The sequence below is a fragment of the Schistocerca serialis genome, chromosome 11 (genome assembly GCF_023864345.2).
Source record: "Schistocerca serialis cubense isolate TAMUIC-IGC-003099 chromosome 11, iqSchSeri2.2, whole genome shotgun sequence".
Lineage (NCBI taxonomy): Eukaryota > Metazoa > Arthropoda > Insecta > Orthoptera > Acrididae > Schistocerca > Schistocerca serialis.
The window spans coordinates 201,524,674-201,537,430 of record NC_064648.1 but is presented as its reverse complement, the minus strand read 5'-3'; the positions used below and the strand labels follow the sequence as shown (position 1 = coordinate 201,537,430).

General features: G+C 40.0%; 1 protein-coding gene across 6 annotated transcripts in view; it reads right to left on the bottom strand.

The window, feature by feature from the left end:
- The window catches only part of LOC126427399 (uncharacterized), a 232,097-nt gene that overhangs the window by 40,030 nt on the left and 179,310 nt on the right, over window positions 1-12,757 (bottom strand). For all 6 annotated transcript variants that reach the window (XM_050089748.1, XM_050089747.1, XM_050089749.1 and 3 more), the window contains one exon: window positions 8,843-8,899. In XM_050089748.1, coding sequence (XP_049945705.1) covers window positions 8,843-8,899 — 57 coding nt within the window. The remainder of the gene's footprint in view (window positions 1-8,842; window positions 8,900-12,757) is intronic.

Below are 12,757 nucleotides of genomic sequence, written 5' to 3'. Positions count from 1 at the left end.
ACGGAAAACCTAAATCAGGATGGCCGGACGCGGGATTGAACCGTCGTCCTCCCGAATGCGAGTCCAGTGTCTAACCACCGCGCCACCTCGCTCGGTTGCTGCGAAATCTGTTCATACCCTTTGGCATTTAGTATTTTCTTAAGCACAATAAGTGGAGCACAATGGAACCGTGATAAACAACTCCATACCCTATTACAGGTAACACTCTCTCTACTTTGACAAACCCAAACTCTGATATTGGGGCATTTAAACCATTAGACAAACTTCTCCTTATTCATAATTTTAAACAAAGATTGTATACACATTAGTGTGCTCTTCTCTTCACTGCCGTCAGTTTTAAGAGAAAAGAGAAATGTCATATTTACAGTTTATCGACTTTGATTAGAATAATACTATACAGTGTGCCATATGAATCATCCAAAACTTTGTAACTCTACCCATTCACAGCTTAAAACTGTGAGCCACACTGTCATTGAAGCTACAAGCCTTGCAGGTCCACCAGCTGGAGATGTCTCTCCTGTCCCATTACATTAATGATCCAACCAATTTAGCCATGAAAATAATCAATTTTTGGCAATATAATGTAGTTGTACAGATAAAAAAAGCTACTCAACAAGCAGCAGCAGGAAAACACACAAGTGACTCACACATACCAGCACCTCCAAAAATTGCATACATAGTACTTTTTTTTTTAATATAGGTGAGTTCTCTTGGCACTACGTCTTGGTGAATACAGACACACTATCTATCCATTTACAGTAAACCAATTTATTGATTTATTTAAAGTGACTTCATTTCCCTATCAAGATTTCATTTACAGTAATGATAAACAAGGCCCACACACACACCCACGCACGCACGCACACACACACACACACACACACACACACACACACACACACACACACACACACAGAGAGAGAGAGAGAGAGAGAGAGAGAGAGAGAGAGAGAGAGAGAGAGAGAGAGAGAGACTGGGGGTGGGGTGGATTGGGGGGGGGGATCAGAATGAGTATACAATTCGCATACCTGTTTAGTAATAGCAAAGTATTGCTGGGTTTGCTAGTTATTAACATATTCCACAACACCATCCACAAAAACAAAACACAACCGGCCCCTTCCTTCGGTTAGATTTTCCCACATACATCCATTTCTCCAAATTTGATGCAGTACCTCATCAGTTATTTGATCGGATCTCTAAATCTTCAGCTGTCTTCTGTCGTAACACATTTCAAAATTACTTGAACAATGATAATTACAACCAAAAACTGTATTGTAGCCTAACACTGTTTATTAAATTATTGGCTAACAGTACAACTGCTGGTTTAGTTAACATTATTCAAATATTTTGTGTACAGTTACCGTCCCACTGTCACAATGGATTACCAGAGAGATTTCAAAAGTTTCTCGTCTTTTCATACCTTAATTGCTTACTGCACACATTTCATTTTCATTAAAGACTACACACTGCACAACACTTTCTGAAAGGCTTCATAATGCTTAAATTTTTATTAAATTTTCAATAATTCCTAATTTTCCAAAGTACTTTTCCTCCTACTGCCAGCCTGCATTTTTATCTCCCCTACTTCACATTTTTATCTCCCCTACTTCAGACATGGCCAGTGATCTTGCTGCCCAAGTAACAGAACTCATTTACTGCATTTAGTTGGATTTCTTATTCTAATACCTATCAGTACCACCTGTTTTGTGTACAGATAGTCAAGTGGTCGGGACTTGGGTGCCCAGGAAATCTGGTCAAATAAAGAAAATGTATTTCAATATACAGGATACATGGGACACACACACAGGCCAGTCTAAGACGTCGAAGAAACTAAAGGAAGTCAGTGACACGAGAGATGGCAGATCGTGTTAAGTTGTTGGCTGGTCATGGGGCAGAGTGCCAGAGGCTCTGCTTCCCAAGAAAGATGCCTATTCTATTCTAGGTCTGAATCACTAGAAAGACAAGCGACAGAATTACGTTCTCCAGAACCTTCCAGAATCCACACTCGCTGCCGGCTAAACCGATTGCGTGAATTTGATAGCGAGTTCAGCATAAGACTGAAGGTGTCCCGCCAGGAGCTTTTACTAGACAGAACTGCCTCGGTTCTGAAAGCCAGGCAGCTTTAGTCATGTAGCCACACCTGAAGTGACTCTGGGAGAAAACCTGCAAACACTTGACCACGGCCTCTGAATTTTTAAGCCCATTCCTTCAAATTTCCTTGACTAGCTGCCACCCTGTACATTTCTTCACATCTGCTACACTACTGCAAAGATTATCAGCCAAGTTTGTTATGTCAGTGACCACGATTGTTTAATGGCTATACAGTTTCCAGCTGACTATTCACTATCAACAGCCCATAATCACTTCTCAGCCCAGAGCTGTGTGCGATAATTCATTCATCGTAAGAATAAACCTGCTGTACACATTGCACTATGTATTATTCTGCATTTGCTGGAACCTCATTGGATTTCCGTTTCAAGTGGGACTGCAGCCAAACTGTCCCGAGAACTGTCAAGTGTGATGATAAGGATACATTTTGTGCTGTGCATTAAGCGCACATCAACTTAGCAATGATACGGGACAAGAACTTTACCGGCGCATTTAACTGGACAGCACTGGCCAGTCAGCTGGTACAGCTAGCCTGGTGTGGCATCGCCAGCTGCAGTTCACACGTAAAAAGGGACGAGCAGAGGAGCAATAGAGCTTCGAATTTCATTTAATTTTTAAGCAGACTGAAATAATACATTGCAAATCTCCACAATATGCTCCTTAGACGACTAGATGAAAACACAACACGTAATCGTTTTTAGCTAATGTACTACTGTAATTCAAAACAACAATGATGAAAATTCTTGACTTAACCACAGGGTAATTTTTCTGCATAAGCTGTGTGTAATGTATGCGAGTACTAAAGTTTTTCACCATATAGTTAAATATTGAAGCCACCGAAGCTATTACTTACAGTCAGTCATCTGGTAATCTCTTAGCTCCTTCCTTATCTGAATCCGAGGAATACATTTCAGTTCTGGAAGTGTCGTTTATAACAAGCCTATCGAAAACAGAATCCACAAAGACAACCAGGCCTTCACTTCTTTTATGACGAGCCGTTCTATATCGTTCACATGGTCTGCAGTGACATGTGAAAAAGCTGCGTGCGTTAGTTCCAGTACGTTTGGCAGCTTAACAGTCTTGTTGCTTCTCGGGCCAAATCCCACAGCTTGGCTCCAGATCAGTTCTCTTGGGTTCATATGGTAATGGTACAGTAGCAAAAAACATTTGTACGGTGTGCTCGATGCTGTGAAAATGATTGTTTTTCATGTTTCTACGATACTTATCTACCTCTGTGGTATAAAACAATGGACGCAGTCCAAATAACGAGGATCTGGTTTTCAGTTTTGCCTTAAAAATAAATTGTGATGTTTTATTAATTTAAACAACTTACGAACAGTCTATCATATAGCATTGATAATTATGAATTTGTATTTGAAATTGAAACAGGAATAATTAAAACCAAGAAGATGCATTATTCATAAAAAACAACGAGTTTTATAACTACGGGATGCAGGTATTTCAAATTGAACGAGGCTGGGGGGGGGGGGAATTATACTGGGGAGATTTAAATCAAAGGACATATAACCACATTTGGTTCACATTCCATTACGCTACTGACTGTGCTACAGGTTCAACGTACGTTCGTGTATAGACTGCATTATTTACAACGCTGGGAAAACTTAAAAGCCAAATATCTCCGTAATTTATGAAAAACATTAAGAACAGCCTGTTTCTTGGCACTTTTTTTACCATGTTCTGCACCTGTGTGTCACTAATGAACAGAAAGCAGCCTCAGCCATTTTCATACTGTGCATTAACAGCGCCACAATCAGAGCAAAACGATGTAGCTAAAGCAGGTTTAAAAAAAACGTTGATGGCTGTTAACACATTTGAATATCTTAGAAGTTTCATTTAACATAACTTAGTAATAAGATATCTCATACATAAGTAGGACCTACTTCCAAGAGTGTAACAACACCAGTGCCCGTGTGCTACCGCTTCTGACCAATCATTGTGTTTGTGTTTGTTTACATCAGGTTTATTTTTACAATGAACGGATTATAGGATCAATGTTTCTGCAAGTCTCCTATTGGAAGACCTTTCTGTCTTGTATCGACCACCACAGGAACACACACACCCAGCGACTGGCATCGAGCGACAGAGCTGTGGAAATTGTGAGCCGACACAGAGAAACTGTGGGAACACAAGACACCACGAGGTAGACTTAGTCCAGCCAGTAAACGGACTGGTGACACAGACCTTTAGGATAGCTCAACACCAAAAATGCAGGAATGGAGTCCACTGAACTGAGATAGATTTCTGTCTGCAACATACTGACTCTTAGACACATTGTGTAAAGCATTTGTTGGCTTCGTACACGTGTGAGACAGCCACGCACCTGCTGCATTACTCTGTTACAGTTCTGTTGCCTTCCTGTAGCTTGAATAAACTGCAGGCAGGATTACAGTTGGCAAAACGAGTACACATCCTTAACACGAGCCTCGCACAAATCTCGCAGTAACCCTTCAGACTACCTGTCGTCTATCTGAAGTTCGCTAACTTCACAGGATGTATATTTTCTGACTGGTACAAGCTCAGTTTGTGTCTGCCGATCAATCTGAAAACTCCACCCACAAACTCCTTCTGGGAAACACTCGGCCGTGTCAAGAGATTCTCGACCGTACTGCAGCAACTGCACTTCTACATATACCTGGGTCAAACCTCTTGCCTCTGGGATAACGATACCGTGCCATTTTACGGGAACTGTAATGGCACACGGTCGACACTTCCACACACAGACAGCAAGCTGCAGGGGACTTCAAAGCCTCTCTCCCGAGGCCAGACGGAGCTGACAGCCTCCTGCCCACCTGACAGAGGCCAGACGTGGCTCACGCCTACATTGCAACTGGACAGAGTCTCGAGACCCGGGTGCTCCTGACGCCTCTGCCTTCGAAGCCTCACAAGTGGTCTATGATCCTGCCCCTTCCTAAACTGAGTGTTTCTCACCCAGTCCTTTCCTCACCAACTCTGCAGACAACTATTTGACGTCTTCTCTTTTCGGTCCACTTAATTTTTCAGCAGCCTTCTATAAATCTTATCTCAAATGCTTCAATTCTCTTCTTTTCCGGTTTTCCCACAGCCTAGAATTCACTTCTGTACAATGCTGTGCTCCATATGTACATTTTGAGAAACGTCATCCTCAAACTGAGGCCTTTCTTTGATACCAGTAAACTTCTGTAGGCTTCTTATGAACATATCAAGAGAAAGAAACAAAAATGGTCTTGTTAATAACATATCAACTTACAAGAGAAACAGAAAGGCATCAAACCACAAAGTTGCATTCCCATGAACCATGGACCTTGCCGTTGGTGGGGAGGCTTGCGTGCCTCAGCGATACAGATAGCCGTACCGTAGGTGCAACCACAACGGAGGGGTATCTGTTGAGAGGCCAGACAAACGTGTGGTTCCTGAAGAGGGGCAGCAGCCTTTTCAGTAGTTGCAAGGGCAACAGTCTGGATGATTGACTGATCTGGCCTTGTAACAATAACCAAAACGGCCTTGCTGTGCTGGTACTGCGAACGGATGAAAGCAAGGGGAAACTACAGCCGTAATTTTTCCCGAGGGCATGCAGCTTTACTGTATGATTACATGATGATGGCGTCCTCTTGGGTAAAATATTCCGGAGGTAAAATAGTCCCCCATTCGGATCTCCGGGCGGGGACTACTCAAGAGGACATTGTTATCAGGAGAAAGAAAACTGGTGTTCTACGGATCGGAACGTGGAATGTCAGATCCCTTAATCGGGCAGGTAGGTTAGAAAATTTAAAAAGGGAAACGGATAGGTTAAAGTTAGATATAGTGGGAATTAGTGAAGTTCGGTGGCAGGAGGAACAAGACTTTTGGTCAGGTTATAAATACAAAATCAAATAGGGGTAATGCAGGAGTAGGTATAATAATGAATAAAAAAAATAGGAGTGCGGGTTAGCTACTACAAACAGCATAGTGAACGCATTATTGTGGCCAAGATAGATACGAAGCCCACACCTACTACAGTAGTACAAGTTTATATGCCAACTAGCTCTGCAGATGACGAAGAAATAGAAGAAATGTATGATGAAATAAAAGAAATTATTCAGATTGTGAAGGGAGACGAAAATTTAATAGTCATGGGTGACTGGAATTCGTCAGTAGGAAAAGGGAGAGAAGGAAACATAGTAGGTGAATATGGATTGGGGGACAGAAATGAAAGAGGAAGCCGCCTGGTAGAATTTTGCACAGAGCACAACATAATCATAACTAACACTTGGTTTAAGAATCATGAAAGAAGGTTGTATACATGGAAGAACCCTGGAGATACTAAAAGGTATCAGATAGATTATATAATAGTAAGACAGAGATTTAGGAACCAGGTTTTAAATTGTAAGACATTTCCAGGGGCAGATGTGGACTCTGACCACAATCTATTGGTTATGACCTGTAGATTAAAACTGAAGAAACTGCAAAAAGGTGGGAATTTAAGGAGATGGGACCTGGATAAACTAAAAGAACCAGAGGTTGTACAGAGATTCAGGGAGAGCATAAGGGAGCAATTGACAGGAATGGGGGAAATAAATACAGTAGAAGAAGAATGGGTAGCTTTGAGGGATGAAGTAGTGAAGGCAGCAGAGGACCAAGTAGGTAAAAAGACGAGGCCTAGTAGAAATCCTTGGGTAACAGAAGAAATATTGAATTTAATTGATGAAAGGAGAAAATATAAAAATGCAGTAAGTGAAACAGGCAAAAAGGAATACAAACGTCTCAAAAATGAGATCGACAGGAAGTGCAAAATGGCTAAGCAGGGATGGCTAGAGGACAAATGTAAGGATGTAGAGGCCTATCTCACTAGGGGTAAGATAGACACCGCCTACAGGAAAATTAAAGAGACCTTTGAAGATAACAGAACGACTTGTATGAATATCAAGAGCTCAGATGGAAACCCAGTTCTAAGCAAAGAAGGGAAAGCAGAAAGGTGGAAGGAGTATATAGAGAGTCTATACAAGGGCGATGTACTTGAGGACAATATTATGGAAATGGAAGAGGATGTAGATGAAGATGAAATGGGAGATATGATACTGCGTGAAGAGTTTGACAGAGCACTGAAAGACCTGAGTCGAAACAAGGCCCCCGGAGTAGACAACATCCCATTAGAACTACTGATGGCCGTGGGAGAGCCAGTCCTGACAAAACTCTACCATCTGGTGAGCAAGATGTATGAAACAGGCGAAATACCCTCAGACTTCAGGAAGAATATAATAATTCCAATCCCAAAGAAAGCAGGTGTTGACAGATGTGAAAATTACCGAACTATCAGCTTAATAAGTCACAGCTGCAAAATACTAACACGAATTCTTTACAGACGAATGGAAAAACTAGTAGAAGCCAACCTTGGGGAAGATCAGTTTGGATTCCGTAGAAACACTGGAACACGTGAGGCAATACTGACCTTACGACTTATCTTAGAAGAAAGATTAAGGAAAGGCAAACCTACATTTCTAGCATTTGTAGACTTAGAGAAAGCTTTTGACAATGTTGACTGGAATACTCTCTTTCAAATTCTAAAGGTGGCAGGGGTAAAATACAAGGAGCGAAAGGCTATTTACAATTTGTACAGAAACCAGATGGCAGTTATAAGAGTCGAGGGACATGAAAGGGAAGCAGTGGTTGGGAAGGGAGTAAGACAGGGTTGTAGCCTCTCCCCGATGTTGTTCAATCTGTATATTGAGCAAGCAGTAAAGGAAACAAAAGAAAAATTCGGAGTAGGTATTAAAATTCATGGAGAAGAAATAAAAACTTTGAGGTTCGCCGATGACATTGTAATTCTGTCAGAGACAGCAAAGGACTTGGAAGAGCAGTTGAATGGAATGGACAGTGTCTTGAAAGGAGGATATAAGATGAACATCAACAAAAGCAAAACAAGGATAATGGAATGTAGTCTAATTAGGTCGGGTGATGCTGAGGGAATTAGGTTAGGAAATGAGGCACTTAAAGTAGTAAAGGAGTTTTGCTATTTGGGGAGCAAAATAACTGATGATGGTCGAAGTAGAGAGGATATAAAATGTAGGCTGGCAATGGCAAGGAAAGCGTTTCTGAAGAAGAGAAATTTGTTAACATCCAGTATTGATTTAAGTGTCAGGAAGTAATTTCTGAAAGTATTCGTATGGAGTGTAGCCATGTATGCAAGTGAAACATGGACGATAAATAGTTTGGACAAGAAGAGAATAGAAGCTTTCGAAATGTGGTGCTACAGAAGAATGCTGAAGATTAGATGGGTAGATCACATAACTAATGAGGAAGTATTGAATAGGATTGGGGAGAAGAGAAGTTTGTTGCACAACTTGACCAGAAGAAGGGATCGGTTGGTAGGACATGTTCTGAGGCATCAAGGGATCACCAATTTAGTACTGGAGGGCAGCGTGGAGGGTAAAAATCGTAGAGGGAGACCAAGAGATGAATACACTAAGCAGATTCAGAAGGATGTAGGTTGCAGTAGGTACGGGGAGATGAAAAAGCTTGCACAGGATAGAGTAGCATGGAGAGCTGCATCAAACCAGTCTCAGGACTGAAGACCACAACAACAACAAGTTACTTTAACATTGTATACAGACAGAAAAATTCCGGTATACAACAACACACTGTACACCTCCTATGTATCAATAAATTGCTCATATACTCTATACTGGTGCTACAATGTAGAAACTAATAGTTTTCTATTGCAGAAGATACCCAACAAATGTGGCCACCATGCACTTACAATTTCTTCTTTGATGATAACTGGCAGCTCCTGATCATGACCCACTTGTTCACATGGCTGAAAACAAAAACAAACACAAACACTTAAGTTTCCAATGATACACAACGCCAGTAATAGAGCTACTGCTACTACTACTACTACTACTACTACTACTACTACAGATGCTGTCTGCAAGCCACCACACAGCATGTGAGAGTGGTCAAAAAGTCCAAGGGGTCATTTTTTCATCCATTGCTATTTCATTTGCAAATTAGTGAAATTACAGTACATCTTCATCTAAGCTCCAATTTCTCTGACAAGCAGAAGTCCTCACATGAGGGATCGACTTTTTGAAACCACCTATACAGTAGTGTAGGTCAGGGTTGCAGGTATCACACCCTGCAGCCATTCACGTTAGCAGGCTGTCTTTTGCGAGCAATCGATGAAAAACTCTTGGCGCCTTCAAAATAATTGTAATTTTGAGAGTGGTGGTGTAGGGTAGTGGTTAAGATACGTACCTGATGCACTGGAAGCTGTGTGTTTAATCTCATCACACGGTTTGAGGATTTTATTTTTAAATCCTTATCAAAATGACTGACAAATTTTAGTCAGTTAATTGGTTTAAATGCATTGTTTTAATTTCTAATCCTTCCCAACATCATTTTAATCATTGCATAAACACTCTTATTTGCTCTCATTTTTCTTCCTAACTTTTTTCATTGTGGATCTTTGTACGTGTGATTATAATTATTTTTGTATGTTAATTTCAATTTAATTTCTTCCACTTTATTATTTTACATTTTCATCCATGTTCCTTATTTTTATTCCTCAATTTCCATAAATTTCAATTTATCCAAAAGCCTTTCTTTCATTCAAATCCTTATCTGCACCATTTTATTCACAGTGCAATAGGAAATTATGTGTTTGTACAAAGATTGCCATAAGAAATGAACATATTTTAACATATACATTTTTGACACCACTGCTCAGCCAATAGAAATAGATTCTTTTGTCTTTTGTTTTTTTATGACAGAGCAGCATTTTCAACCATTTAAGTATTATGATAGATAAATAAAGATAATTAAAATCACATGCATAAAGATGCCAAATGACAAAAAAATTATATGAAGAAAAAAAATTAGTTCAACTAAAGTTCAAATGATGACTAAAGTTCAAATGATGACTAAAGTTCAAATGATGACTAAAGTTCAAATGATGACTAAAGTTCAAATGATGACTAAAGTTCAAATGATGACTAAAGTTCAAATGATGACTAAAGTTCAAATGATGACTAAAGTTCAAATGATGACTAAAGTTCAAATGATGACTAAAGTTCAAATGATGACTAAAGTTCAAATGATGACTAAAGTTCAAATGATGACTAAAGTTCAAATGATGACTAAAGTTCAAATGATGACTAAAGTTCAAATGATGACTAAAGTTCAAATGATGACTAAAGTTCAAATGATGACTAAAGTTCAAATGATGACTAAAGTTCAAATGATGACTAAAGTTAGGTGCAAATGGTTAGAAATTACATTTTAACCAATTAATTTAAGAAAAATTAAGACCAAAGTCATTTTCATAAGATTTCAAAATCAACAATTTTAAATCACTGAACGAGATTTGAACCCACAACTTCTACGCATCAGGAAAGTATTTTAACCACTATGCTATGCTGTGGCTCTGAGTATCACACTGTTCTGAAGTATGTACACCATCACACAAAATCCTTTATTGTCAATTATTCGCAGACGAGGGACCACTCGGGTGAATGGCCGCAGGTGTAACAGCTGGGACCCTACCCTACACCACGATCAAAAAGTCAGTCCCACTCCTGGACACCTCACCTAATGAATGTATCAATCCAGGCACATTCATAAGGGAGCAATATGTTCACTGAATTTGTTTAGGGATCGCACTATTTGAAGAGTATGCCCCTATAATGCCCGGTATCTTTTGTAAGAACTCTTGCTGTTGCAAGCTGTTATCGCGCGTCCACACACACACACACACACACACACACACACACACACACACACAATGTGTGTGTTTTCTGTAATGTATTTCACACAGTACACTGTTATGCAATGAAACCCAGCAAGTGCCTCATAAAGTGATGAACAATACTCAGTAGCAAGCCTCATGTCAATTCTTTCATTGAATATCTATGTGTGATTTCTGTTATGATTGCCATGATTGAGTAGAGAGAGTCTGACAATAAATACATAAAGAAAGATGCACTGTTGGTAGTAACAATGCAACTGGACCTTAGGACTATCGACAGCCTGAACTACCGTGCAAAGACAAGATTCTGGTGGAATGTTGTCCTTTGCCCACGAAGAAAAGGAAAAAAACTAAGTTTTCCGCAGTGGCAGTGTTCTATACATGTTTCTTGGTGTTCAGACTCTCTCTTGACAGAGTCATCTCTTTATGAAGATGACTATTTTGAGGCTATAAAATAACCAGGCTTTACTGTATGATTAAATGATGATGGCGTCCTCTTGGGTAAAATATTCCGGAGGTAAAATAGTCCCCCATTCGGATCTCCGGGCGGGGACTACTCAAGAGGACATTGTTATCAGGAGAAAGAAAACTGGTGTTCTACGGATCGGAACGTGGAATGTCAGATCCCTTAATCGGGCAGGTAGGTTAGAAAATTTAAAAAGGGAAACGGATAGGTTAAAGTTAGATATAGTGGGAATTAGTGAAGTTCGGTGGCAGGAGGAACAAGACTTTTGGTCAGGTTATAAATACAAAATCAAATAGGGGTAATGCAGGAGTAGGTATAATAATGAATAAAAAAAATAGGAGTGCGGGTTAGCTACTACAAACAGCATAGTGAACGCATTATTGTGGCCAAGATAGACACAAAGCCCATGCCTACTACAGTAGTACAAGTTTATATGCCAACTAGCTCTGCACATGATGAAGAAATTGATAAAATGTATGACGAGATAAAAGAAATTATTCAGGTAGTGAAGGGAGACGAAAATTTAATAGTCATGGGTGACTGGAATTCGTCAGTAGGAAAAGGGAGAGAAGGAAACATAGTAGGTGAATATGGATTGGGGGAAAGAAATGAAAGAGGAAGTCGTCTGGTAGACTTTTGCACAGAGCATAACTCAATCATAGCTAACACTTGGTTCAAGAATCATAAAATAAGGTTGTACACATGGAAGAATCCTGGAGATACTAAAAGGTATCAGATAGATTATATAATGGTAAGACAGAGATTTAGGAACCAGGTTTTAAATTGTAAGACATTTCCAGGGGCAGATGTGGATTCTGACCACAATCTATTGGTTATGAACTGCAGATTGAAACTGAAGAAACTTCAAAAAGGTGGGAATTTAAGGAGATGGGACCTGGATAAACTGACTAAACCAGAGGTTGTGCAGAGTTTCAGGGAGAGCATAAGGGAACAATTGACAGGAATGGGGGAAAGAAATACAGTAGAAGAAGAATGGGTAGCTCTGAGGGATGAAGTAGTGAAGGCAGCAGAGGATCAAGTAGGTAAAAAGACGAGGGCTAATAGAAATCCTTGGGTAACAGAAGAAATATTGAATGTAATTGATGAAAGGAGAAAATATAAAAATGCAGGAAATGAAGCAGGCAAGAAGGAATACAAACGTCTCAAAAATGAGATGGACAAGAAGTGCAAAGTGGCTAAGCAGGGATGGCTAGAGGACAAATGTGAGGATGTAGAGGCTTGTCTCACTAGGGGTAAGATAGATACTGCCTACAGGAAAATTAAAGAGACCTTTGGAGAGAAGAGAACCACTTGTATGAATATCAAGAGCTCAGATGGCAACCCAGTTCTAAGCAAAGAAGGGAAGGCAGAAAGGTGGAAGGAGTATATAGAGGGGTTTATACAAGGGCGATGTACTTGAGGACAATATTATGGAAATGGAAGAGGATGTAGATGAAGATGAA